This window comes from Corvus cornix, chromosome 4 (assembly GCF_000738735.6).
Source record: "Corvus cornix cornix isolate S_Up_H32 chromosome 4, ASM73873v5, whole genome shotgun sequence".
Taxonomy (NCBI): domain Eukaryota; kingdom Metazoa; phylum Chordata; class Aves; order Passeriformes; family Corvidae; genus Corvus; species Corvus cornix.
In genome coordinates, this window is record NC_046334.1 from 34,655,651 (window position 1) to 34,683,087 (window position 27,437).

The following is a 27,437-nucleotide window of genomic DNA, read 5'->3' on the forward strand; positions in this document are numbered from 1 at the left end:
AAGGAATAGAATAGGGGCAGAACTTGGGAGCATTCACACTGCAAATTATATTGCAAGATTTGAAAAAATTTTTAGGTGTAGCTCCTTATTCTTTACAACTAAAGCTGACACCTTTTTCTATCTCTGTACTGGATTTATAATTTCTTATGAAATGAGGAGTGTAATTTTCTTTAACATTTTTTAAAGTGTTCACTTATCTGTGAAAATCTTCTATTCTGAGTGAGAGTATGATCCCTATCCAGAGAGATGTATTTGGTTTTTTACTTTCTGACGGAATGTAATGGAGAATCATTACCCATTTCCACACTGTAGGTTTGTATTTTCTCTCAACATAAGAATGAAGGTGAACTAAAACTGCAGATAAATAGATGCATCAGAGAAGGCATAAGATTCTCAGACTAGTTAGCAATTAAAATAATAATTCCTATGAGCAATAACCTCAGAAGCAGAATATCCCAATTCTAGGAATCATAGTAGATGACTTGAGTTTTGGAACTGTTTGGTTCCCTCATCTCCACCCTACCATTATCCTAGTCCATGCATCCTTTTAAGATACTAGTACATTTAATCACTAAGCAATTAAAATGGAATCTATTTCAGGATTAATTATTATATACTTATCCAGAGATTATAATGGATTCCATAAACAAAGAAAAGAAGTGGATAGTGCTGTGAACAAATACTTCAGCCATTTGACTTGTTTGGGCTTGGGATGCCTGCATATATCCCTTTTAAATGTAAACAAATTTCCATTGAAATCAGGTACAGCTTCTGATTTGGCAAGTAATAGTTAATGGTTAATAAAACAGTTCTTGTGCATTGTGATCTTTGGGGAATTCCTGTTGTCGTTTAAATGACAGATTCCTAGATTCTTCTCTTGCTCTGAAATATCCTTCACGTTATTTGACTGACATTCAGGCCTAAGTACAGATGAGGAGGATTTTTATTTGTGTAATTGTAGCAAATATGTATTTCTATCAGTTTATGTTATGATGCAACTATAGAACATTTGGAAAACCAAACTTGTGTGATAATATACTGTTAGTATGGTATAGATAAGAAGTTTGAGAGCATTTTGCTTATAGGTACCATTCATTTTAATAGTTATTGAATTTGAAAAGCTTGTGATTTTTTTAAAACTTCAGTTTAGGTATGCTGTTAATTCTGACCTTGGATTGTGTGGAAGAAATCTCATTAATTAACTTATTCTGAGCTACCTGAATACATGCCTTTTTATACATAGCTTATGCAGTTGCTTCTAATACCTTGTTCTTCTGCATCTCTACTGCTTCTAAGTGAATTATCAATGTTTATAAATAGAAACACTGGAGAACCCAAAGACAGTATTATGTATATTCTTTTGTCTTTAAAATAAGAAAATATTCGTGCAAGGAAAGCATTATGAAAATCTTATTTTTCTCTAGTTTAAATCATATTTTCTGTGAAGGCTTATTGAAAAAAACTGGGGAAGGAGGGAAGTTATATTTATCTTAAATAAAAACTAACCTAAGTTATATCACTGAGACAAAAAAAGACTTTGAAAATACACAGTTTAAGTCTAACTTTCAGAAAAGTCTAAATGCTCTTTAGGCCTTTCTCATTTTAGAGAACGAAATTTCAACATTAAACAATTTCAGAACATGCAAATACTTCACACATTATCTTTACAGAGAAACTGTTCCTCCATAAACCTATGCCACAAAACCACTTTCACTTTTTAAAAGAACACAAGTCTTTAGGAGCAGTGGAGAGAGCAAAGAAGATAATGAAAAAGCAGGCTTTGGGTCAGTAGCCACAGAAGCAATGAAAAGAGGGTATGGATAGAAAAAGCAAAACCTTTAAATGTTTTATGATCAAAGATAAATTCAGCATGAGTCATCATTTAAACAATTTAGGTACGTAGATACCAAAAGGAAAATGTTTGAAATCAGGAAAATGTTTGAAATTAGGAAAATGTTTGAAATTAGGAAAATACAGACTGTCTGTCCTCAGTCGTCTATCTTTTTGCATTTTTCACCACCCTTGTCTCTTTTATTAGATTATAGCCTTTGTCTTGCAAGTGCTCCCCACATCCAAACAGGGTGTGATCTTTACTGCTGAATGCCAAATTTGCATAGGCTATATTGGAAACACATTTATTTGTGGGTACAGAATACTGAAGCTGTTAAATTGCCCTACTTATCAGAGCTTGTGTCTAGTAAGGGCCCAAAAGAAGAGAGTAAAATTTGTTCTTTCCTCTTAAGACATGGCTATTATTGTATTTTACTATTATTCTTGGGAGACCAAAAAAATAAAATATGATGGCTTCTTGATGCAAATAGTCCAGGAGGATCTGCCATCATCTTTCTGAATGGGTCTTCCCTTATAGTATATGAGAAAATCTTGATTTTTAAAAGTTACTGCCAGCAGTCAATTCATACTTTACTTAGAACACAGTGATCACCCTTAAAGACTCTTAAATCTGTGCTATTTTTTGCTGATGATAATTTTCAATGCATTTATCTAATGCTTCAAAAATTACTATAAGTATCTGGTCTGAGCACCACTCAATTTATGATGGTTATATCTTACCAGTCAAAGCATTACTAACACAAAGTGTCTCATTTCTGTATGTAACAAGAATGACATTTGTAATGGGTATATTTTCTTTTTCCTTCCTTGTTTGACTAGAAATGAGAACAGTTGGAAAACAAGCTGAATTCTGGTAGGTCTTCATCAGAATTTGAAGCTTGCAGTTAAATTGTTTTCAGGCAGAAAATAAGGCGTTACTAGGAGCAGATCAGCTGCAAATTAGCAAATATACAGTTATTGTAAGTTTCCTAAATGTCATAGGATTGAGTTAAATAACTTATATTTGAGTTAAATAACAACAATATTAGTGTTGTAATAGTCTATGCAACTGTACCCCCAAATAATTCAATCTTCTAGCTCACTAGTTACCCAATAACAAATGAATCCAGGGTTTGGGGGTTTTTATGTGTTGCATGTCTTTCATCTATGTAGACATCGGAGAATAACAAGAATGTACGATCTGTGCTAGTAATGATTTTTTTGATAGATAGACATTGTGGGGTATCAGCTACTGAAATACTCAGCCTTAATTTATCATATAATATTGGAATTTTGGGTTGACTGGATTCACATTCTCCTGAAAACAGCTTTGAGTCTGGTTATGACAACAGACAGAGGAAAAGGAGGTGACAGCTCCCTACTGCTATTTTGTTTGCTTGCTTTTTTTGTCTTTATGTTGTATAATTTTGCTGAATTCATATTCTTCAGGCCTGTGCTTTTCCGTAATAGCAAAACAAATTCAAATGTCTGGACTAAAACTGGGTTTTGGATTAATCTCTCTTGTCTGAAGACTGGATTGCATAGCAAACTAAATGTGGGCTTATTGTTGTCTACTTCAAGAGTATGTTTTTCAGGTTAGAGCTGTAATTAGCCAATTCAGCAAATTCAATGCAGCTGATGTTCAAGATAGGATGAGGTGTTGACTAAAAGGCCTCAGGTAATCTTATCTGTTTTTGATTTTACTTACGTGTGAAATTTGTCAGGTTAAATTTTGGCTGGCAAACTTCAAGACAATAAAGGAAGCCAAGCTTTGTAATGCTACCAGGTACCCACAGAAAAATACATCGCACAGTAGGACTCTGAACTTCCTGATACAGAACTTGGATTTACTGTAACTTTTATGGCCGTATAATATATTGAAATTCAGTCTCTAGTGAATATGCAGGAAGGCAAACTTAAATCATCATCACTTCCTTACATTCCAGATGGTTTCTATAGGCTTCTGAGATTTACCTTCAACACAGAGTGTATTTGTAGTTTTAAAATTTATCATAAAAATTTTTCTGCTAGTAGCTTTGGAAAAGCACTGTAATTTCTTTAATGTAATGGGAATGAAGGGAAATGTATTATATCTGTTCTATAAAACCTAAGCTCCTATACAAAGCTTCATTATTTTTACTAAAAGATAAAACAAGGGTAGGTCCAGAAGTACTGAGCCTGGATATGGAAATCACTAGGTCTGAGCTACCCTGTCTCCCATCTTGAGGAACAAAGTCTTATGTAAGCAGGTGCCTGGTTTATGCTGTCATTGTTGAAACCAGCACACTGAAGTCTATTTTCTAACTGGTTTCTGCCTTCCTTCCCACTTTTATTTCTGTTGTGAAAATTGGTATTTCAAAACTATTCATTGTTGAAGTTGACCAGCTTTGCTTTTCTTAAATACCACATCAAACACCTCAAAAACATTGGCTAAACTGATCTGCATGAGATTAAATTAAATCCAAAATTGCTTTGACCTTTCTTTATATTGTAATGTTTAAATTAAAACTTAATTAAATGCTTCATGGAGAGTATCACAATTAAAGTACAACTTGCATTATGTTATCTTACATTATTTTGAAGAGATTTCATTGAGACTGAAGTTCTACTAGATTGAGTAAAGATTCTTCAGAAATGTTAACTAATCATAGAGACTGTTCCTGGGTTTATAAGAAGTTTTAGAGGTCCTCAATTTGATTTGACAGAAACCAGGTTAAATATAAGTACTGAAAATAATATTGGGGCTATCATGAGATGAGCTCAATTGGTCAGAGCATGGTGCTAATGACGCCAAGGTTGTGGACTCAATCCCTCTATGGGCCATTCACTTAATAGTTGAACTTGATGATCCTTATGGGTCCCTTCTAACTCAGAAGATTGTGTGATTGATGGGTTATTATTTTTTCTTAAATTTGTTTTTCATTTGTTAATGACGTTTTTAAAGCTTTTTAAAAACCCGCAATTATTGAAATCAATATTCTAAGGCTTTTAACAGAACAAGAAAAGAAAATAAATAGTTATATTCTAGCTTTCTGATTATTCAGGAAGGATTTTTTTTTTTTTTTAGGGTGGGGTTTTCTCGTTTGTGTTGTCTCATAGATGTTGATTTTCTTTTTGACACAATACTCTTCTGTATGTGGAATTTGTTTAAAATAATTCTAAAAAACCAGAGGAAATTTAAACTATATAAAGATTTTTATATCCCCATTCCTGCATTATATTGTAAATTTCCAACATTTTCTATTTTGGAAATCAACACTAAGCAGTATCTGGAAATACCTAGGACTGGAATTTAGGAACTTCTGGACAGGCAAACATGAGACTTTTTTCTGGTGTGTGGTAAACTACGTTAGTAGTTTCTGGTTTTTCTCTCCAATTTGCAAACAAATGCACACAGTGTGAAATACATGCTGCCTGCAGTATCATCAAGTAGATTGCTACTAAATCATGCATTTCGTGACGTGTTCTTCTAAGTGTACAGCCCCTCAGGTAAAATTTAAAAGCACAATCATATGAGCTGCAAGTGACAATGGAATTTTTTCTCTACCTACTCTTGCGATCAGAATCTTAGGGTAGAGACACTCTCAGTACATGTGATAAGAGAGAGAATGAGGGGAGACAGATCACTACTTGACTTCCTTCATGTTATTTTTGGATATGACTAGCATTCCTCCCCTTACACACACCCTCCTTTCCCCCAGCCCCCATCTCTTACATGCGTTACAAGCTCATGCAAACACTCTCACGTACTCTGCAGCAACAGCAAGAGCAACAGTTGGACTGCAGCCAGAGGACTTAAACTCCGCTTCCTCATTGCCAGCAGGCTTTGTTCTTTGGACTCAGTCAGAACTAGGGAGAACGTCTTCATTGCCGGTCGTGGTGGTTGGAATTTGGCAGCTCAGCCATCTATTAAATTTTTCTGTGCTCCTCTGCGGACTAGGCTGAATTTAGAGCAGCAAAGCTAAGAGCCGGGGCTAGTCAAGAAATAAAGGACCCAGGGACCATCAGCTCTCAGCCTCTTGGCGGGGGTGGGTCCCCCTGTGCCACAACGGTAAGTGCCAACATTAAATGTGTATAAAGGTGCAGGGAGCTACAAGGTGCTTTAGCTTACTACAATAGGAGAGGGGGGAAAGTACGTGAGTGAATCATACAGTGTGTGCTGTTATAGTGGTCTTGGAACAGTGCCTAGCATTAAAATGTTCCTCATTTCTCCCTTTCCAAAAAGCTTTATAAGAATGTATCTATTTTAACAAAATTCCTAAGTGTCTGTACAATTTTGGAAAGCTTTCCAAAATGGCTTTATTATTAGGTTTTCTGAAAACCTGTTTTGTTTTGAACCATGTGTAGTACAGAGTAACTTTAACTGACAGAATAACTCATTTAAGTGCAAGAGTTGAACCTGGGAAGTAAAGGTATTCCATCACAGAGGATATGAGTAGAACTAAAGGTCAGGAAGATGGGGAGTGTAAAGGGATGAGATGCTTCCCAAGACTAGTTTATAGGCACCCAAAATAAGTTTGTTTTAAATGACTGGCATTCATTCAGAGCGCACCCCCTCCCCCTTCCTTTCCCCGCTACTAGGAGCAAAGTGAATCTCTTTGTAGAAACAAAAAGCTTTGAGAGTCTGCTGTTACAGGGCATGCAAGTGAAAGCTAATGTACAGTGTAAAAGAGTGTAGGCTTGAATAAATGACTCTGCGAGAGGACAGGAGTTGCAAAAAGAGACTTTTTTCCAGTATGTAAAATGATTTAGCTGTTCTTGCTTTTTCAAAGTGTTACGACTGCTGCCTTTTAAGTTTTACTAGCAAAATGGTTTGCTTTGTTACAAAGAACTTTTTATCTCGCAGTATTGTCTTTAGGAAAAGTTTTATATTGCTCAGAACAGAGGCAGGTTAATTCAAATGCTTTGCTTTCAGAAATGCCATCTAGCTGTCAAAGGAAGTTCACTGCAGGGACCCATTTGTTTTAAAAGTACTGATAAAGCCCTGCTATCAGCATGCTATTATGTCTTGCTATGTGGGTTATCTTAATAAAGTAATAAATAAGAAACGTTTGAAATCCAGATGGTCAACCGTATAATAAATTTGACAAAGGGGGAAAGACCAGGTGACTGAATGTACTTATGTACTTTCAAAACAAAAAGACGAAGAAAACCTTACTGGGACAATAGACCTGAAAAGGGGAAAAAAATTCCTTTCCCTTCCCTTAACTCTGGCTCCACCAGCTACCTCAAGCAGTTATTCAAATATTTTTTGTTGACAGAGAGAGCGTTCCCTTCCCTCTACCCAGTTATTAACTGCTGGTGATCAAGTATTTGTGAAGGTGAATCTAGTCACATGAAAAATATGCTGAATGAGCAAATGTGGGATTGTGCAAAGTATAGCAGTCACAGTCAATTAACTGTTTAAGGTCTGTTTGCTTTTTCTGATTTAGAACCTCAAAACCAAAGCTTTGTCATTCTGATTTTCACCCTTCATTTGGGAAAATACTCAGCTTGGTGTGGTAACTGTTAAAAATGATCTGCTAACTTATGTTTCTATGGATTGACTGTGAAACGGTGCTCAGCGGCACGGTGTGCAGTTAGTTAGGATGTTGGGGATGTTTACTACACTTTGCTTGCCAGGTACTAAGGCATTTCTTTCTATAGTAGTTACTAGCTCTATTTATGGCAAGTTATTCACTGAACAGGAAACGCAGACTAGAACTAGCAAAGATTCTTTTTCAGAGCTAAAAATGGAATATTGTTTTCCTGAGTTGGACCCCCTCTACCAATGGCACCATGTCAGGTTGCCTCAGCAGCTGCTTTCAGTTTCACAATTTACATGGGTGCTATAATGACATTTTTTCTCATTGATGTGGTGGAAAAATCTGACATCTTTATGCTGTTTTTCCTGCTTTGATATGTTAAAGCATATTTTCTATTGACTGTGAGGTTTGGCAATGAGTGTTGAGTTCAGAGATGGGCCTGTACCAAAATCCCTGGATTCCTACATCCATGAAGTATAAGAAGGTTAATAACTGGATCCAAATGTCTTGGCTCTGGTCTATTCCTGTTTTAAATGCACATCACTTTGGCCACATGTTTAAATTGTTTTTTGAGGTGATTAAGACTGAAAGAAATCTTTCAGGCTCCAGACACAGTTTTAAAGAGGAAATGGCATTTAAGAATCTTACAGTTATTTAAGCAAAGCTTGCTCATTTGCTATTTAAACGTGACTTTTAGGAGCCCCCAAGGACCTACATTCCCTTTCCTCTCTTATAACTTTAGATGTAAGTAATATTTTGGAACTCCTTCTGAGATGTGCTGAGGAAGCTAAGGTGTTTTTGTGCCTGTCCTTTCTATTTGCTCAAGGGGACTGGTGAAGAAGGCTAGCAGCATACATTCAGGTAATGCAGATACCTCAAAACGTTTTTTGATCCTAACTGATCTGCCTATAAGCTTTTAAGAAAGTGCCATATATTAAACTGCAAAAAATTGTGGTAGCCGATGGTAAGAAATGCTGTAAGGTGGTGTAAGAGGCTGCACAGATTGTTGCTGAAATGGTGTATATTCTGCTTTTTTAATTGATCAGCTTTTCCTACTCTGGCCAGCTTAATGGATTTAGTGGCTCTGTGAATACAATTACATATGCATCTGCCAGCTGCTTGTGGTATCCCTGCCTCAGCAAGAAAAGCTGTTCTTTGGCTGTGTTTGGCTCACTGTGCTTTGTGGCACACAACACTGATTTATTAGGCAGTAGATGCATTTTTTTCTCTTTTTCTTGAATGATTGAACTATGATGTCACTTTCTGTCTTGGCTTTAACCTTTTAGAAAACTTTTTTTTTTTCCTGCAGACTATTCTCTTAACACCAGGAAAGTGGGAAATATCTCAGTGTTCATTGCAGAGCAACTCTGTCTACCCTAGCACATTCCAGGGCCACCGAATCATTTGTGGTGAGAGTGATTCAGATCTGGTTAAGATGATTTAAAAGAAAGGTTATGGGCATACTGCAGTTGTGCATTTAAGAAAATAGAGAGAGTTTTTACTGCCTGATTGAGACCACATGGCTCCAACTTAGACTTTTTTTTTTAACATGGAAATCATTGGCTGGATGTACTCAAACGATTTATTTTTTTTAATTGCCTAGAGGCTGAGAGTTTGGGTCATAGCATTTAATGGTAAGGTCAGGGTTAAAACAAATAGTTTTTAGTGTTCCTTTGAATAAATGAAAAATAGCTTTTTTGGATATTTTGCATGGGATACAAACGTGCTTCTCTTAAAAGAGAGCAAATGTATCTCAGGAATTCTTCTGACCATTACAGGGTAATTGGTGACCTGATTTGAGAGTGAGAAGGATAGAGATAAGGGAAGATCTCCCTGTCATAAATCATGGTAAATATGTTCCACTCCAAATATATTATGGAAAATATCAAAAGTAAAAAGGAAAGGCCTTTTTTTATTGCATATAATTTAACTGCTTGCCCTCAGCATTTTGAGCTGCTCTTAAGAGGATTGAAAACTTTATGTAACTAAACTCTTTTTAACTTATTGTAACTATCTACATATAGTAAATCCCTACTGTGAAGGATGAAGTTGTAATAATCTATATTCTTTTTATGCATATTCTTTATTCTGAAATACTCTTAATAAAGTCTTGTTCTCTCCTCAGTGCTCTCAATTCTTTCTTTTCAATTATAACATTTCTCCCATAAACTGGTGCATAGCTTTGATACAAAACTTTCATCCAGATTTCCCTCAAATGAGAGTATTAGATGATGAATGTTATTTTACATGGATACTTTTGAAATGGGTAAAAAAGTCCAAGGTGTTTCAAACATGCAATGCAGATCAAAAGTTTTGAGCATTGAAAAACACTGTTTATTCTTGCCTCTGGTTGTAAGATGAAATAATGATGAAAGGCAGTTCCTACAATAATTCACTGTAATTTACATAGAAATATTACATAAGTAGTATTCTACAACAGGAAAGCCAATAAACAACAGTTACGAGTTTTTGCTATCTTTAAGGATTAGGATGGTAAAGTTAGCTAGGGGATAATGGGGAAAAAAAAAGAAAATGTCAGTCATGTAGCTGTGTACGTCCCTTTCAACTAGTTCAACTAGTTTCTTGCTTAACATTATGTCTCCCTGTAATTTACAGACCATGTATGAACTTTGTTCTTAACTTTAAAAAAAGGCTGAAAACTTAAAAAAAAAAAACCAAAAAAAACCCCAAACATTAACCAGAGTTCATGAATCACTGTTAGTTAATTTCTGCCTCACATAAACTGTGATGTAAACATTTAAAAGTTATTTGCAGATTTTTGTAACTTTCAAGTGCATAATGCAGGTGGGAAAGCTATATTATTTCTGAATAACTGCTGTGAGAATTAATCAGAGGTCAAAATGTATACTACAGTGCCTTGACATTCCTGCCTGTGGTATGTTAATGTGTTGTGTCAGTGTTCAGTTTTACTGCAGACTACATATAAAATATGTAGAATCAACTGGAATTGGTTTTATACTGGACAATCCTAATTGTACTGTGGATAAAACAGTACAGTTTTCCTACAAGTATAAAAGAAAGCATGGCCTTTATGATGCCCCATCGTAAAAGACGTACCTTGTGCCTGAAGTCCTTGACGAATTCCAGAGCCCCTCAGTGCTTTACAAAGATCAAGTGAAGCAAAGGTGACAAGATTCTGCTGTGTTGTATAGGTGGGAATATTTCTGTGTCTTCACATATATACCAGAATATCCTGTTCTTTGAGACGTCTTTAGGCCAGCTTTTATAGGGTATATACATATAACTGTGTACTAGATTGAAAGTTGTCATTCTTCCTAAACAGTGACTACTTAATTTTTTTTTCTGACTGTAATGCTGGTGCAATCTACATTGCACTGTGCATACGTAAAACAGACACCCTCTCTTTAGTCAGTTTTTCAAACAGTGGAGAGAGGCACACTGGAGAAGGAAATAAGGATCAAGGAGTTCCAGGATTTACAGGTGTCATAGCAAGGATATATAAACTCTAGTCATTGCAAAGAGGAGTAGACCTTAAAGCAGTCTTGAGTTGCTGGATTCCTAGGGAATTTTTGATTTTCCACTAAAACCTGCTCTTGGTATTGTTTCATTTTTCAGGTTTCATAATGATTGTGAGAAATACACATGGTATTCTTTGGGGCATGGCTGGCTAGGCCAGTGTATGTCAGTAGGTAGGAAGAATCTTGAAAATTTGAAAATAATCTTGAAATGAATGTTTGGAGCAAGCAGGCACTAGTCATAATTCTGCGAACAGTCACCAAAGCATAAAGCATGGGTACATGCATGCTTTTGGATCATACCATATTGACAGCTGTCAAACATGGAGGTAAGCTTTCCTGATAAAGCTGAAACTAAGGAGTGAAGTGAGAGCTGTGCTGTATCTTGCAGCTAGTGAGGTGTGTAAAGACACTTCAACTGATACCTGAAAAGATAGCGTAAGTTAGTTTTAGAGAAAGGTCGTGGCTAGTCCTCAGACCTGGCTTAGGAAGCAAATGTAATCCTCCCCTAAGGAAGATTGTTTGTGGGTGTAAAATGCACAGTAATGCAGCAGTTAACCCTAATGCCAGGTATCTAATTGTGTAAACGAAGCAAATCAGTCAGATTTTGCCTATGGAATGTAATTTCAGTAAAGGGGTGCTGTGTGAAGGATGCTGAGGAAAAGGTGGCATAAGTTTTCCTTCCCCACCCTTTCCTTCCTTTTATCTGCTGCTTCAACTAGACCCTTTCACACAGCACATTGTAATCTGTCCTAGGACACCACAGATGTTATCCAGGAGACCAAAGTCTTGAATCTTATTTTACCTCCTTTAATGGGTAACTTTTTGCTATATCTGTGATTGTATTTGCCTCTGAGGTAGGATATAAGAAAATAGCATGCCACAGAAAAGTACAGTTACTTGTAAATATGACAGCTATTACATTGAGATCAAGGCTTTTTTTTTTCCACTAGTAACTGCGAAAAGTATCTTTGATAATATTACATTATCGATCAGAACAGGCATTATCAGTATTGTTTTACGAGTTAATGTTGGAAATTAATTCAGAAAGCTTCCAGTTTCATACAGACCAGTAGGCTTAGAAACTAACTAGTTATAAATGGTGATTTTTTCTATCTGTAAATACATGAAATAAACACAACTGTTGCAAATGTCTGTGAATATAGGACGTCCTAATCTTGAATCCTTTGATGTTGACAGTTTCCTCCACTGACATCCCAGCCTTCCAAGACCTGTTGCCAGTATTGAAAACTGCATGGTCAGTGCAGGACTGAGGTGCTTGTTCTCTACATCCTGTGGCACCCTGCAGAATGATGCCAATCTCTGCAGGCTGAGTCTCACTGAGTAAATTTGACTGCTGTCATACTTTATGCAAGACACTGACAAAACTGCTGACAGCTTTCTTGCTTTGTTGTCAGTTACTAAGTTGCTGACCTGACCCAAATGAATCAAGTATTTTAGCTTCTGCTCAACTAATTTATATTGAGTGTCTTTAGCTTGGAAATAATTGAGATGTAAGAAAAAGGGAGATGATAGTAGGAATAGTAACCATATAAAACTGGAATCGTTTTGTGTTGGCTATGTAGGGTTTCATTTTGCATTTAGTTTGGTCTAGTTCAGCTAATGTTGCAGGTGCCAATTAAAAGTTTATCTATTCAGCTACTATCATGTAGATAACTGTCTTCTATAGGCATCATTTAGTTGTGCCTATAAAAAGCACAGTGATGGCAATATATGTCACAGTTGATGTAACAGCTTTCTACCTTTCCTGACTCCAGCAAGATGTTTGCCAGTTTTCAAGGTAAACCAACAAGTTCCACGGTTACCACTTCCATGTGTTCAGGATGAACAAGATTATACATCCTGAATGGAGGTTTCCTTTTACTTATTGTTGATTTGCAAGTTATTAAGGTTTCATAATTTAATATTGTTGGTTTATTTTCTGTGGACTAGGGTGGTTGGTCTCACATAGTTTTCATCTTCTTTCTAAGTATTATGGTTTTGAGAAGAAGTAATACTTCTTCATCTGAAATGTGTGTTGTCAGCCTTGAGTTGCCACTAATTCACCACAATCATATTAAATGCAATCTACCTTATATGTAGAATTCAAATTGCATAAATGCAATTTCATTCTTATGACTTTACATCTTTTTCCTTACTTTTAACTCTTTACAATCCTTCCCTCAAAGTTAAAAATGTTTCTTCACTGGAAGATTATGCCTGGCAATTCTGTAACAGGTACCCCTCCCCATGAAGGCAAAATAATGACAGCATGCTATTTGAAAATCTATTTCTGGCCAAAGGAGTATAAGGGATAGCTAAGAGCAGCATTTCAGTTATAGGCACTATGCATTCATTCCATTTCAGCTAGACAAGGAATCATGTTAATCCTACAAGCCTCAACAGTTCTTTGTGTCTGAAAAATGTTCAGCATTTCACATGTGCTTATTAAATGCCTTTTTTTCTTTTTAACCTCCTCTGTTTTCACCGCTTTTAATTTGTTTCTTTTCCTTCCCTTCCATGATCTTCTTAATTTCCTATCAAACACCAGAAGTGGTAAGTTGATTTAAGCATAGGTCTACATAAGCCAAGTGATGGTATCTTCAGTTTAAGTGAACAAAGTTACAGCTCTTTACTGCACTTAGGTGCTGGAGTGCCTTCAGACTTCGTCGAAGGTGGCCGCATAAAATCCTTCTGCAATGGGCAAACAGACTCCTAATAATGAAACTCCAGTATTTCATTGGCATGCAGGGCTGTATAACAGCTCATCCATCTCTTCATGGCAATCTGCTTGCTTTCAAAAAGATTGAATAATTTTATGACTAACAGTACATCTGGTAATGCAAGGTCAGAATCTGCTCTTATTTTAGAGACATGGTCAGCACATAGAAGTTGGCCTTCGAGTTAAGATAGTGGAAATTAAGTTCTGCGTTGGCTCTTACCTTTCTTGGGTGACAGTGGACAAAGTGCTTAACCTCAGTTTCTCAATAGTAAAACATATCTAATTATCTCATGTTCCATTACTATTTCAGTGCTTAAAGATCTATTCATTGAGCTTTTTTTTAGAGAAACACTTTTATTCAGCTACTGCAGACACAAGAAAATTCATTGTGCTATTAGATTTTGTCCAGACTCTTGTTACCAGGTAGTCCAATGCTTGTATTCAGTAAGATGTGCCGTATACTAGACACTGTGGAAAATTAGGGTGAATGTTCTTACTGAAAATACACATAGGGGTATGGCCAACCTAACAGAATGGGAAAAATGTATGGGGGAGGAAATGGTGGAATAAAATGAGGGAGGCCTAGTATGCTGCTCTAGTGGGCTCTTCCAGCATGCTCTGTAACCGAGAACAATCCGAATGAAATCAGGAATGTTATCTCTAATACCATATGTGTGTTTTTTCTGAAGCACTGAACTTTAACTCTGCTCTCATATGCTTTATTCACCACTACTGTACTCTCAGTACAGGGCTGGATGCATTTGAGGACTACTTTTTAATATGTTTGGGATATCTTTCCATAACTTTGTTTAAACAAATATTTGAGGATGCTTCATAGATTTGGAGAGAAAATTTGTATCTGTGTATTTCCATGCATAGCAAAATCCTTTAGCTATAGGGTGAAAAATACAGAGCAGCATCTCTACTTTGGAAATCAAACGTTCTGATTTTTTGGGGAAGAGATGATAATCTTTGCATGAAACAAAGCAGCAGATAAATCATTTTTTTCACTGGCATAGCTACAGACACAAGCAGAAGGGGTCTGCTTGATTTACTGACAAATGAATTAGTGGAACAATCTGAAATGCAAATAATGTCTACCACACTTTGACTTCAGGGTAAGATGTTCCAGGCCCCAGAAGGAAGTTGTACAAAACCAGTCAATTTAATTACCTGTCAGAATGAAGGAAATTATTGCTCAGTGTCTGGCATTTCATGCCCTGAAACTATAGGAGCTCCTGTGCAGTAGCTAGTTGAATGCAAAAGGTGCGTGTTTCAGGTGCTGGGTTTTTTCTTGTGTTCAGTGCTGAATTCTGCTGTATAACGTGTTTCATAGTTCTGTAACAATCCTCTGAAAATATAAAACTCTCAAAGGGTGGGAAATGAATGGCTTTATCTGGTAATCATTTAAACTTGAATTACATTAAAAAATTAATGAAAGCATCTGCAGTAATATTGAGCACAGAACTGCAGAGCCAGCTATTATCAAACTTTTTATGACTGTACTTGCTCATTCATCACATTTATAAACTGTTCTGTCTTTGTGCTCTGACACATGGAAACAGCTTCCAGGTTTATTGGCATTGGAGGCAAGTTATTGCAGCGGAGATCAAAATGTAGAAGATATTTCAAAAGAAAAAAGCTTCCCATGAAATATGAAACCTAAAAATACAAAATGAGAAAGTTATGTGGAATGTTAAGGTTATAAATGAATTTAAGTTGACCTTTTACTCCAGTTTATTCTTTCTGTCACTTCCTGCTCATATCACCTACCAACTTTAGTGTAAAGTCTTCTGAAGTACAGGTAAATGTATCACAAACTACTATGTGAGTGTTTTTCTTCTGTATCTTTGTTCTGCTCCTTTGCTTTGCTTTTGTTTTTACTGACTCATAATAGAGACTTGCATTTGTAGATATGTCAGAAGACTAAAGAATTTTCCTTTTCAGTGCATTTTAATTAATTTTACAAACTGTAGACCAGGTTTTAATTCCTTAGAACCTGAAGGTCTTAGTTTATGATTTTTTTTTTCATCTGAAACTAATGAAACCCAGAGAGTTTACAGATAGTTTTACTACTGTATTTATGAAGCAAACAACCATTTTCCAAACATAAATGGCTTCATTTGGGACTAAGAACAAGTGGGAATTTGCAACTATTCAATTATTTTCCCATATCTTGTATTTAATAATATTGAAAAAAAGATATTGTACTATACATTGTGAATATATATGTATAAAACTGTTGAGTTATTGTGAATTGGAGGTATTTCCAATGCAATATCTTTTTCCCCCTAATATTTGCAGGCTTTTATAATTAAATGTTGGGGTTTTACAGCTGAGGAGAACAATTTTTCAGAGAAAGGAAGAGAATTTAGCCACCTGAAGTTGAAGGTATTTTGTTGTGACACAATATTGGCTTTGTTCTGAAGGAAATTTATTTCAGTTTCAACATGTAATGAGAGCTTGAAAAAAATTAAATATTGTCAAGTGCAGCCATCCAAGTTGTTGAGTGATTGTGTTCATTACTGAAATACAGAATTGTAATTGGAGTGAAGCAAAGAGTTCTTTTGACTCTTCAGCTGTCCCAGAAAGTGTCTATTCTGAATTTTCAGGAGAGTAGCAGTTTTCTCTTTGGTTTTTCTGATTTATCCTTCTTCAGTGTAGCTAACCTGGAAGACAGCAGAGTTATTTCTTAGGGACCCACAAAGAGGCTCTAGCTATATTGGCCCAGACTGCACTGGATCTCAAAACTCCTTCTTAGGAGATTTATCCCTAATGTATGGCTGAGTTGTAAGTGGCGGTAGTATGCATACATGTGCCAGGAACTCAGGTTTAGTCAGATTATATAAAATATTCTTCTATAAAGATTTAGATATCAGGTACAAGATAGTGCTCCAGAAAATGAAGTGTGAATAAATTGTCCAAGAAGAGCTCATGTAGGAAAACTGACACATGAAATATTCTTAATGACTTGTAATGCAGTAAGTTTTCCAAATATTCTGAAGAAAATGACTGATGTAAAGAATCTCACTAAATTAGCCTGCAGTTATCTAGTGAGTCCAACAGCCCTTGAAAATGTCTTACAAATAGAAGCGTTGAAAACTTCATATTTTAATTGCATTTAATTTATTCTTGGAATTTTACTTCATGCTTTTTATTTACATGTATGAACCTGGACATGTAGCTTTTAAATTTATATATGTCCAAATTCATTAGTTATAGAAGTTGCCCTATGAAATGAATTGTTTTTGAACAACTAGCTGTATATGTGACAAATAATCCATATGCCTGTTGTAAAAGGTGGTTTGCAGTGCACAATACATAACTGGTCCTTGAATTGCACAGAATTTTTTCTCTTTCTTGATCTGATGATTGCAAAAATATAGAAGAAACTGAATTATCTATTTACATCTATTTGTCAGTTAAATTGCAGCTTCTGGAAATGACACTTCTATAGCACAGGCTTGTGGCCAAAGAGGGAAAAGAAAGATCTGTGTAAGGTTTCTGAAAATGTGAAATCTGTGGGTTATACCTACACCTGTACAATGCTTTTGTCTTCAGAAAACATATAGTTAAGATCAAGACTATTAAGTACTTTGTGTTTTGCTAATGGACAAAGATATGGAGAAAAAGACAAATCTTTTGTGGCAAAGGGTAAAGATAAAACAGGGTGTGAGGTAGGGTTTAGGCTTTGGACTTCAAAAATGAAAAATAAGTTATTCAGCATGCATTTCAGCATTCTGGTATTTCAGAAGGTTGGCTATAACATAAACAATATTATTTTAGAAGAAACTTCTTTAAGAGATACTTGTTCATTCTGGTTAGAGAAGTAAGCATACAGATTTCTCCTTTAATACTGACTGCTTTTTGCCAGTTAAAGAAATATGATCTCCCTGCTGTTCTTGTTGAATAAAAACAGCTGCACAGATGTCTTTGATCTGCATGATGAAACAGGATTACCTGAAATGTGGTATCTCATTTGGATACCATTGATACATTTGCGAAATATCATTTGCACCAACCCCACAGTGCAGTCAACAGCAAGAGTCACTGCCCTGCTTTCTTTGCCACATGGCAGAAATGTACCGATGAGACTTTGCAGCCAGATCAACAACAAAGTTGCTAGATACTTTTCATTGTTTTTATGTTAAATATTTATGTATCTTCCTTATAATCAGAGTTCTAAAAAAATAGTGACCAGATCCAGTTTTATAAAAAGTTACTCCTGCAAGAAATGAATAGAAAGTACTTTACTTTGACCTCTTACACGTCTTTTGGTATTACAGAAATGTATATTAATCAGAAATAAATAGGTATGGATTGCATATCTGAGTAAGTCATACAGCAGGTGCCTCTTTTCTACATGTTATAGTATCTCTATTTACAGACAGAAAAGATTAGCATAAAACTTCTGCATTATAGGCATGATGCGTAATTCAGTTTTATTCATTAAATCTCACAATTTTTCCCTTTATATCTGGATATTTCATTACTGCATCATAGCATGCCTATCTTCCAACTTTTGTAACACTGCATGATGAACACAGAGACATGCTATGTATAGCTATAAAGTTTTACTAAATTAGAATGTGTTTATGTACTCATTATTTTCTTTAATTTTTCATAGAACATATTCAAATTATAATTAATGTAAAAAAAGGTCAGTTTATTTATATTACTGTTTGTGCTTCTCTCACACCAAGGCAGCTACTTTTAGACTCTCAAAAAAAACCCAAAAACCAAGTATGAATTTAGATATAGCTGTAAGCATTCCTTTAAAAAGTAAGTAATAAAAAAATCCCAATTTGTATTTCAGTTCATATTATAATGCTCACAGTAGTTTTGACTCTGATGCTCCTTTAAAAATATAACAGGAAACTGAGATTAAACAGAAGGACCTTAGGAAACGAGATAGTTGCCTCAGTAGCAAATTTGTAAGAGTAAATTTCAGTACATTCAGCAACTTCATAAAAATAAATTTTGTATCAAAAATTCTTATTGTGCCTAAGAATAGTTTAGCAGTAACACAGTTGAAATCAGCTGCATGTGTTATACCACTGCCAGAGAAATGCAAAATAAACAGTGGTAACTGTTGAGCAAATAATTTAAAATTCTCTTAATCCAAAAAGTAAAAGAAATGTTCTTTAAAAGGTTTGGTATATGGAAAGCTGTACATCTATACATCTTTGCTTTGCTCAGTGTTGTGTTCAATTTTCATGCTTTCTAGCATTGATGTTGTGTTTTCTTGTGTGAATATCTCTATCATTCAGGTAACTAAAAACATCCATCAAAAATATTTTCATTAAAGCTTCTATACTTAACAGCTACAAAGTGAGGCCAACAGTTGCAAAGTCAAGGACAAGATTCAATCTTGAAAAAAAATTAAGAATTTCTAAGCTGATTCTGTGATTTGAAGACAGAACAATTACTTTTTAATCAAGTCTGGCAATGCTGTCCTTCTTTTGTAATTTAGCTGTACACGTCTATGCAAGGCTGTGGGACATTGCAGCACCCAGAGAGATTGACATGAGCTACAGGCTGTAACTGAGCGTCTTGTCTGAAGCTATCAAAATCTCGAGCTAATTTTCAGATTATTTCCCCATCTGAAAAGCTGAAACAGAGTAGAATCCTTGTTCCATGGGTAAGGTGAACTGAAAGAGGCTTAAAAAACCTACACAAGAATGTAGGGAAGAAATTTTCCTAATGACAGGAATAAGCTAAAAAAAATCACCTTTGGAGTTACTGCAGGTTGCAATCAGTGACAGAGGCCATTGCTCACTGTTCTCGGAAGCTTTGTCTGGGTCAGCTGGTCACATCTGTTACTTCTGTACCCCTTCCACTCTGCATCCTTGCAGAAAACATGATGCAAAGCTTCACTTCAGAGGAAGCAGAGTTAACTTGTAGGAAATGGCAGGCTGAAATGTTGATTCATGTCTTGAAAATACAACAGTTTTGGTATTCTCTTGCCATTTCTTTGGCACTTTAGGAGGGCAGGTTTGGTCTCCAGGTACCTAATTGTGCAGCTTCCTCAGCTGGGTGTGAAGTCCTCATTGAAATTTGTGAGAACTAGGAGAACACTGTGCAACATCTGAAGAATCAGTTAAATCAGTTAAATTTATGTAAACTGTTTGTAATGTAACACACTTCTTACTGTAAAATCTGTTTCTGTGGTTTTCAGTATATAGAGCCATTTTTAAATTGCTTAGCTGAAGGTTCCGGCAAAGCACCAGCATCTATAGTCAGATTTTTGTTTTGTTTTTAGGATTACAACATATAAATATTTAAAGTATGTATGATGCTATTGGTAACTCTCTTATGAATTGCCTATACAAATAATGAAATATCTATTGCACAAAAATTGGATAGTGTGTAGAGAACTATAAGCATCTGAATAATTTGATTCCTGCAGTGTACTCTAAATATTTTATGACAAAGCTGATTGCTTTAAAAAAATCAGGTTAAGTTCTTTAGGTAGTAATGTTTTATAGTCTGGAAGTTTTTGACTGCTTATTTTCAACAGGGAAAAACGAAATGGGAGTTACACAGTATCATGATGGAAATGCTGATTCTGCCAGTATGGGAATGTCAGAGTATTTAATTTTGACTTTTCTTGCTGGACATACTTAACACCACTCAGGATAAAGTTACTTTTTAATTTACAACTTATCTCTCTGCACTTTCTGTAGTGGTCAGAGTTCCCTATTATAATTTCTCCCTAAGGCTATATCTTAAAGTTTCACTTCAGCTGCCATTTTAAATTAACTTTAAGAGTGTGCAGAGAGGAAAACCTCTCTATTCCTCAGTGACTCTCAAAAAACATAAGTTCCAGCAGGATTATGCATTAGAGAGAACCTTGAACTGTTTTTCTTAAGACCCTTGTGCTTACTTAGTCAGTGTACTGTTCAACTCTGTTTATATTTTGTTCAGGGTCATTAAAATCCCAGACACACGTGCTCCTATGTATTTCCATGCATGGAGGATTGTGAGGGCATAAAGAAAAGAAGAGTGAATAGAAAGGCATATTGTGTGGAATTCTACTTGATGTCAGTGTGCATGAACTGCTGCTCACCTGGCATCTGACTGTCCTTTTTTGTTTGCTGTTTTGTTTTGCTGCCATGTAGCCAGTGGAAAAGCAAAGAGGGTTTGAAGCATGAAAAATGAGTACCTAATCATTGTTCCCCTGCTACCAAAATCTCCCTTCCTTGTCTGTTGACTTTCCAGTCTAGTGATTGTTTCACTGTCTGCATTAAATATTTAATTGCTATAATTTTAATATACAGAAGATACAATGTAGGTGAAAACTAAGCATGATTGAAGAAAAAGCAAGGCAAAGAGTGGTACAGTGGAAATGCACACAAGAAGATAAATGGTGGAAAGGGAATGAAGAAAAAAGTAGGAAGGAGCAGAAAATTTCAGTGTAATTTGAAATTTGGCAAGATACAGAATGACTAATAAAATTTATCATGTTTATATAAAATATATGTTCCTTTTTTTTTTTTTTTTTTTGGTCAGCCATTATTTGACATCTTACAGTAGTTTCTGTTCTTTTTAAAGGGGACAATTCTCTACAAATTTGCATGAATGGTAGCATGGCCTGCAGGAATGCACCCACAGTGAAAGCTGGAAGTCTTATTCTGTGGACTGATATGTACACATATCTACAAACCCTTTAGTTGGTGCCTCTGCCTGTTTTGTTTCTATTTGCACACTTAATGCAATATTGAGAACCAACAACAAAGGGATAGGGAAATGAGTTGATATTTTTATATTTGGTATCCAGAAGTTGTGAAAGAGGTGTCTTTTTAAAACAATGTTCTCTATATAGAAAATTCTCTTTTCCTCAAAGCATCTGCAGTGTGTTTGTTCCTCTGTGTTACTTTCAATGTTTTTTGGGTTGGGTTTGGTTTGGTTTGGGGTGTTTTAACTCTCCAGAAGTATTGTTGCTTTCTCACAGCTAGAAAGTAATCCTCTTATCCCCAAGAGGCTCAGTAGGCTGGAATAGAATGGACATGAGTTAATGCTGCCCTAGTTAGCATAAAACTGGAATTTTCTTGTAAGACTTGCTTTGTGGCTATTTTTGTGTGTCTAGCCATGAGTCCTTCTGGTTTCTTTGGCTCAGTTTTCCTTTGATAGTGATTTGTTGCTTGCTTTCGTGATCCCTCTGCAGAAAGAGGGAACGCTTCAAAGATTTATCTTTGAATCTGTTTCCGTCTTTAGGAGCAGAAAATTCTCTTACCATGATTATTCTAATTGCAATGCAGTAAGTTTGACTGCACAAATATATATATAAGAGATGAAAAAGTAGAATTCAGTCTGTGTTTGGGAAAAAATGCTTCACTTATTTTTATTTGATGACCCTTTTTTGAATTCACAAACTCTCTTGAACTGAACTGGCAACTGGCAAGTTATGGCCGAATAAGTATTTAAATTGAGTATTTTCTTATTCACCTAATTTTGATGTAATCACCAAAAGAAGTTCATGGCAAGTAATTCTCCTCTTTCATCAACATGTACATAGAAAAAAATACAATTAGAAAAGGAAAGAGAGTACAAAGTCTCTTGCAGTGTTTGTCATTTCAAATATCTCTGCTCTTGCCAATTGTGAAGGTGAATTCTTCTTTCCACGATAAACAGTGAAGTCCCACACCAGGTGTGTTTCCCATGCATCAAACATCGCCTTAATGATAGCTGAGGTAATTTGGTATTGAATTGCTTACTTGTGTGCTTTCCTCTGAGGCAGACAGTGTCTGATCTAGCAGGTCAGGACTCGTTTTCAGTATGACACTGATGTGATGCAACAAGTCTTAATCCAGCTAGTGCTGAGGAATAGCTCCCACTACTTGAGACTGACTGTGCGCATGCACAAATCAAGGGACAGTGTAGAACTTCTCCTCCTAAGAAAACAGTTCACTTATTAAATGTTGTCTGACAAAAAAATATAAATGGATTTTTTTTACTTTAGGTTCTTATGCTTATGACAATTTTTTCAACATTTTGTGAACATAGAATTTAGGAAACAATAGAAAGCCATACAGCTTACATCAAACTAAAATGGGATCTGTCTGAGAAAATAATTAGGCTTGGAGGAGAGGTTTTCCTTTGCAGGATGTTTCTGGAAAGGAAAGGAAAATAGAACAAATGGTTATGTAGGGCCTCATATTACAGGCTCTTGTCGGTGACTGTCTAGAAATTGAGTTAACCTCTCTCTTGTGCATATTGTTTAAAACATATCTTAGGAAAGGCTACACAGAGGTTAGGGCTCTGAAGGTCTAATAATCAGAAATAGTAGCAGAAGTCCTCATACTGGTAGAAGGGATGACTTGTGACAAGAGGAAAGGAGGGGAGGAGGGGGAAGAGAAATGTTAATTTTGGCAGTAGACCTGACAGAGTAGATTTGTCTCCAAGGCAAATAGTTGTAAAAGTAGGCCAAAGGGGTCTGTGGAGTAAACAAATGGAAGTTTGTTAGTTCTTTCCAAAAATGATACTTTCTTTGTGCACTATCTAGGCAACAGAAGACAGAAAAGGAACTTGTTAGTACTCTAATTACAGAAGATAATTGCATATAGCTTTCATGCCACTACTGACTGGGGGTTTTGCCTTCAGGAATAAAATACATATTGTTCATAAACACAGAGAGCTTGCCCACAGTTATGATGTTATTAAGGGAAATTCTGTTATGTGTAAACCTGCTAGGTGTCTTGACTCTGGATTCTGAAAAAAGCATGACATTTCAAGTTTTACAATGTAATATTTTCAGAAGGATGTTTTCAAACATTTTTTATTTATGTTAATTACATGAAGTTTGTAATTAAAAAGAACAATAAAAGTGAGGAAATTCAATTTTATAGACTCCTCGCTGATTGTTATTTTATAGTATCTGGCATCCTGTAATGTTGCATGCTTTTCCGGAATAGGTAGGGAGAGTTCTGTAACTCCTTGGGGTTATTTTGGTTTTTGGGGGTAAAGGGAAGTCATCTGATAGAGGGAAAATAAAAATTTTAATTCTGAAGTATTAGTGGTATGTAACTGCAAAAATTCTCTCAGAAACACGTACAAATTAAAGGAAAAATACCAATTTATTTGTGGCAAATTTTAAGTATTTAAAAATTATTTTTGAAATTCTATCATCTTTTACTTTGCGTTGACTATCCATAAATTTATAAAAGAACGTACTATGGCAGAAAACTAAAAGTTGAGGGGGGGGCAGGGGAAGATCCCTTTTGAAGCTTGCTGTCAAGAATTGCTCATTTTGTCTTTATTCTCATTAGAGCAAGATTTGAATACTGGGGAGCAGAGGAAGAAGAGGGTAAGGGAAAGGAGAGGACATGGAAAAGCACAGATTGGAATTATGGGGTGAGAGGAAAGGAAGAAAGAGTGGTAAAGATCAAAGTGGGTTTGCAGGACTGGAGTGGAAATAACAGCCCTGGCAAGGCTTGGCAAAAATTGTTTTCAGGCTATAGGGGCAATTTGAGAGCAGAAGGATGGTTGCTCACGAGTGATTTTCCTTCAGTGACTCTCCAATCTACCTCCCCTCCCTGCAAAAATGCACAGCAGACACGATAAACCAAGAATTACCCACTTCTCATACTTGCTGTGCTGCCAGAGATAGAGAGAAATCAGGGCATAGCCTAGGGTAATAGGACTACCTGATATGAGGGAATCAAAGAGAAAAAAAGGTGGGAACTGGTACTTTCATGGTAGCAGTATGGGCTGAGAGCATAGACTAGCTTATACTGGAAAATGCTTGATTGACCTGATGTAAACAAAATTATGCTGTGCTTTTACCTACCTATAAGTCACCATAGGTAAGTGTCTGTTTTGTGTTTACCTAAATCCAGCACTTTGGTTGGGACATACCTTCTTGGTAGTGGAAGATGTATTACTTACATACATAAAAATCCAGGCCTCAGAAATCAGTTTACGTTCTTGATCTAAGGCAAGAGCAAACCTATTTAAAGGTTACCAATATGGAACCTGTGCCATGGGATTATGTTAGGTTGACTGGGTAAGATGGACAAAAACCACAGAATCACAGAATGGGTCAGGCTGGCGGGGACCACAGTGGGTCATCTGGGCCAGCCTCCCTGCTCAAGCAGAGCACATGGCATAGGATTGTGTCCAGACAGTTCCTTGAGTATCTCCAGTGTGGGACTCTCATCAGCCCCTCTATGCAATCTCTTCTGGTGCTCAGTCACCCACACAGTAAAGAAGTTCTTCCTAATATTCTGGTGGAACTTTCGGTGTATCGGTTGCCTGTTGCCTCTTGTCCTATTGCTTGGCACCACTGAGCAGAGCCTGGATCCATCCTTTTGATACCCTCCCTTCAGATACTTAGATGCATTCATGAGGTCCCCTCTCAGCTGTCTCTTCTCAAGGCCCATCTCCTGTTCTCATAAGAGAGATGCTCCAGTCCCTTAAGCATCTTTGTTGCCCTCTCAACAGGAGCTCCAGGAGCTCCATGTCTCTCTTGTCCTGAGGAGCCCAGAACTGCATACAGCACTCCAGATGTGGCCTCACCAGGGCTGAGTAGAGGTGCAGGATCACCTCCCTTGACCTGCTGGAATTTTCTTCCTAATGCACCCCAGGTCTTGGCCACAAGGTCACACTGCTGGCTCATGGGCAGCATGGTGTCCACCAGGACTCCCATGTCCTTCTCCACAAGCTGCTTTCCAGCAGCTCAGCCCCCAGCCTGTATTGGTGCCTGGGGTTATTCCTCCCCAGGACCCTGCATTTGCCTTTGTTGAATTCCAGCTGGTTCCTCTCTGCCCATCTCTCCAATCTGCCAAGGTGCCTCTGAAGGGCTGCAGAGCCCTCTGGGCTATCGGCCACTCTTCCCAGCTTTGTGTCATCACTGAACTTGCTGAGGAGGCACTTTCTCATCCAGCCAAGTCATTGATGAATAATACTAGGCCAAGTTGGGGGACACTGCTAGTGACAGGCCTCCAACTAGACCCTGAGCCATTGATTACAAATTCAGATATTCTGTGTGCAGGATCAGTGGGATTTAGGTAGATGGGAGTAATAAATTATATTGAAATGGATTAGACTGTGATCAAAACAAGCCAATACACAGGTTACACAGGAAAAATTTGTTTACCAAAACCTGGACAGGAGGTAGTTTTAAGATGTAGGTGTGTTGTGTACAATTTTCTTAGTATTCAGAAATGTTTTCACATTAGTATTCACAAAGTTTAGTCTAGCAAGTCATTTCTTTGTGAATGCCATTAAACACTTCAAAGGACCATGTGCTGATTTCAGTTGCAATGTAGATTTTTGCAGCAGAGTGTAATGTCTTCTTGTGTGCGATGAGCCTGAACCAATCCTTTATATTCTTTTTTTTTTTTTTTTTTTGTATTTCTAAATGTGTGTGGGCTGCAGATGGTTCTGTGAAGGAAAAGAACTTCAGAATTCCCCTGACATTCAGATCCATTCTGAAAGTGGAGGACTTCATTCACTAATTATAGTAGAAGCCTTTGAAGACGACACTGGACGCTATACTTGTCTGGCTTCAAATTCTTTTGGTTCAGATAGCACATCAGCTGAAATATTCATTGAAGGTAAGAGATAAAATAATAACATACTTGATGTATATAAGAAAAGATAACTAAGCTGAAGTTCACTTTTGGTTCTTTATTTTAAGATTACATTCAATATGGTGGTATTTTTATGGTATTCCTCTGCTTTCCTTTAACACAACACATTTTGAACATCACATCATATTAATTCAGGTATTTCAAGGAATGTATCAGGAATCACTGAGTAGATTGCTATTTATTTAGGGTGGGAAAGAAATAAAGAATGAAACAGAAGGAACCAACAAAGCCTTTGGCTTATCATTAGCTTTTAAGCAGTACCTCTGTAATTCACTAGTTAAATTTGACTAGTTATAGCAGAAATGATTTTCATGATAGCAGTAATCCCCATCTCAGTTTTGAACTGCCTCCCTGTGCAAATAAATGTCGCTGCCCCAAGTGAGTCTTCTTTAGTCATGTGTAAATGTACTATAATCCTTATATCTTTGGTATACTGATTTTAAGTCAGATTGAAGTCAGTCATACTGGTTTTGTCCAGAAACAACTGCTAGTTATTGTCAAATATTTCCTGACTGTAAAATTAGTCATAATTCAAGTATTATTTTCTCTGAGAAAAGTTAATGATGACCATGAGTAAAATTATTAAGTTATTTTGTAGCAGAGAACTGTATTTCAGGCAAGACTATCTTAATTGAATACTGATTTTTGTTTTAATTCATACGTCTTTCAAAAATTTGGGTAATATGTATTCTTTTACCAGTTTTGTAACTCATTAAAACTAATTCAGATGGTCAATTGAAAGCATAAAATAAATTAACATAAGAAATAGTAATAAGAAATCTGAATAATGACAAAAAATTATTAAATAGCTTTTGTTTAACAAAACAATAAACTTCTCACTGTAAATTAGCTAAATCATGAATATGAATGGAATTTCTTTCATTATTTTTTTTATTCTCAGAACTTTTTAATGCCCCATTGGGATATAATAGCAAAATCCCCAAGACTTTTCTGCATCTTACAGATTCTAGTAAAAGTTTTCTTCACAGAAATAATCATGATTTCTGAAATACTCAAGTGTAGTACAAATATATAATGCTGTGTGAAGTTATAAGGACAGAAGCAACAGTAAAAGAAGAAACAGCTAGGTAGAGAGATACTGTGAATAAAACAATTAATTTTTTGACATCTGCCAGTCTTGCTATATGGAACCTGTCTTGAAGTTTTATAACGTGTTACTTTGAAAGAGAGAGATTTGTACAAGTCATTAGGCTCCTCCCCTGTCATTTTTAAGGAAAACAGATTGACACACAAGCATTGCTTTGTACAT

At 36.2% G+C, this 27,437-nt stretch overlaps 1 protein-coding gene across 5 annotated transcripts in view; it reads left to right on the forward strand.

The window, feature by feature from the left end:
- PALLD (palladin, cytoskeletal associated protein) overlaps positions 1-27,437 on the forward strand; it is a 192,849-nt gene that overhangs the window by 39,114 nt on the left and 126,298 nt on the right. For 4 of the 5 annotated variants that reach the window (XM_010401411.4, XM_010401415.4, XM_010401414.4 and 1 more), the window contains exon 3: positions 25,953-26,131. In XM_010401411.4, coding sequence (XP_010399713.1) covers positions 25,953-26,131 — 179 coding nt within the window. Of the gene's footprint in view, positions 1-5,592; positions 5,882-25,952; positions 26,132-27,437 lie in introns of those variants that run through there. The other variant, XM_039551669.1, reaches the window with a different exon arrangement.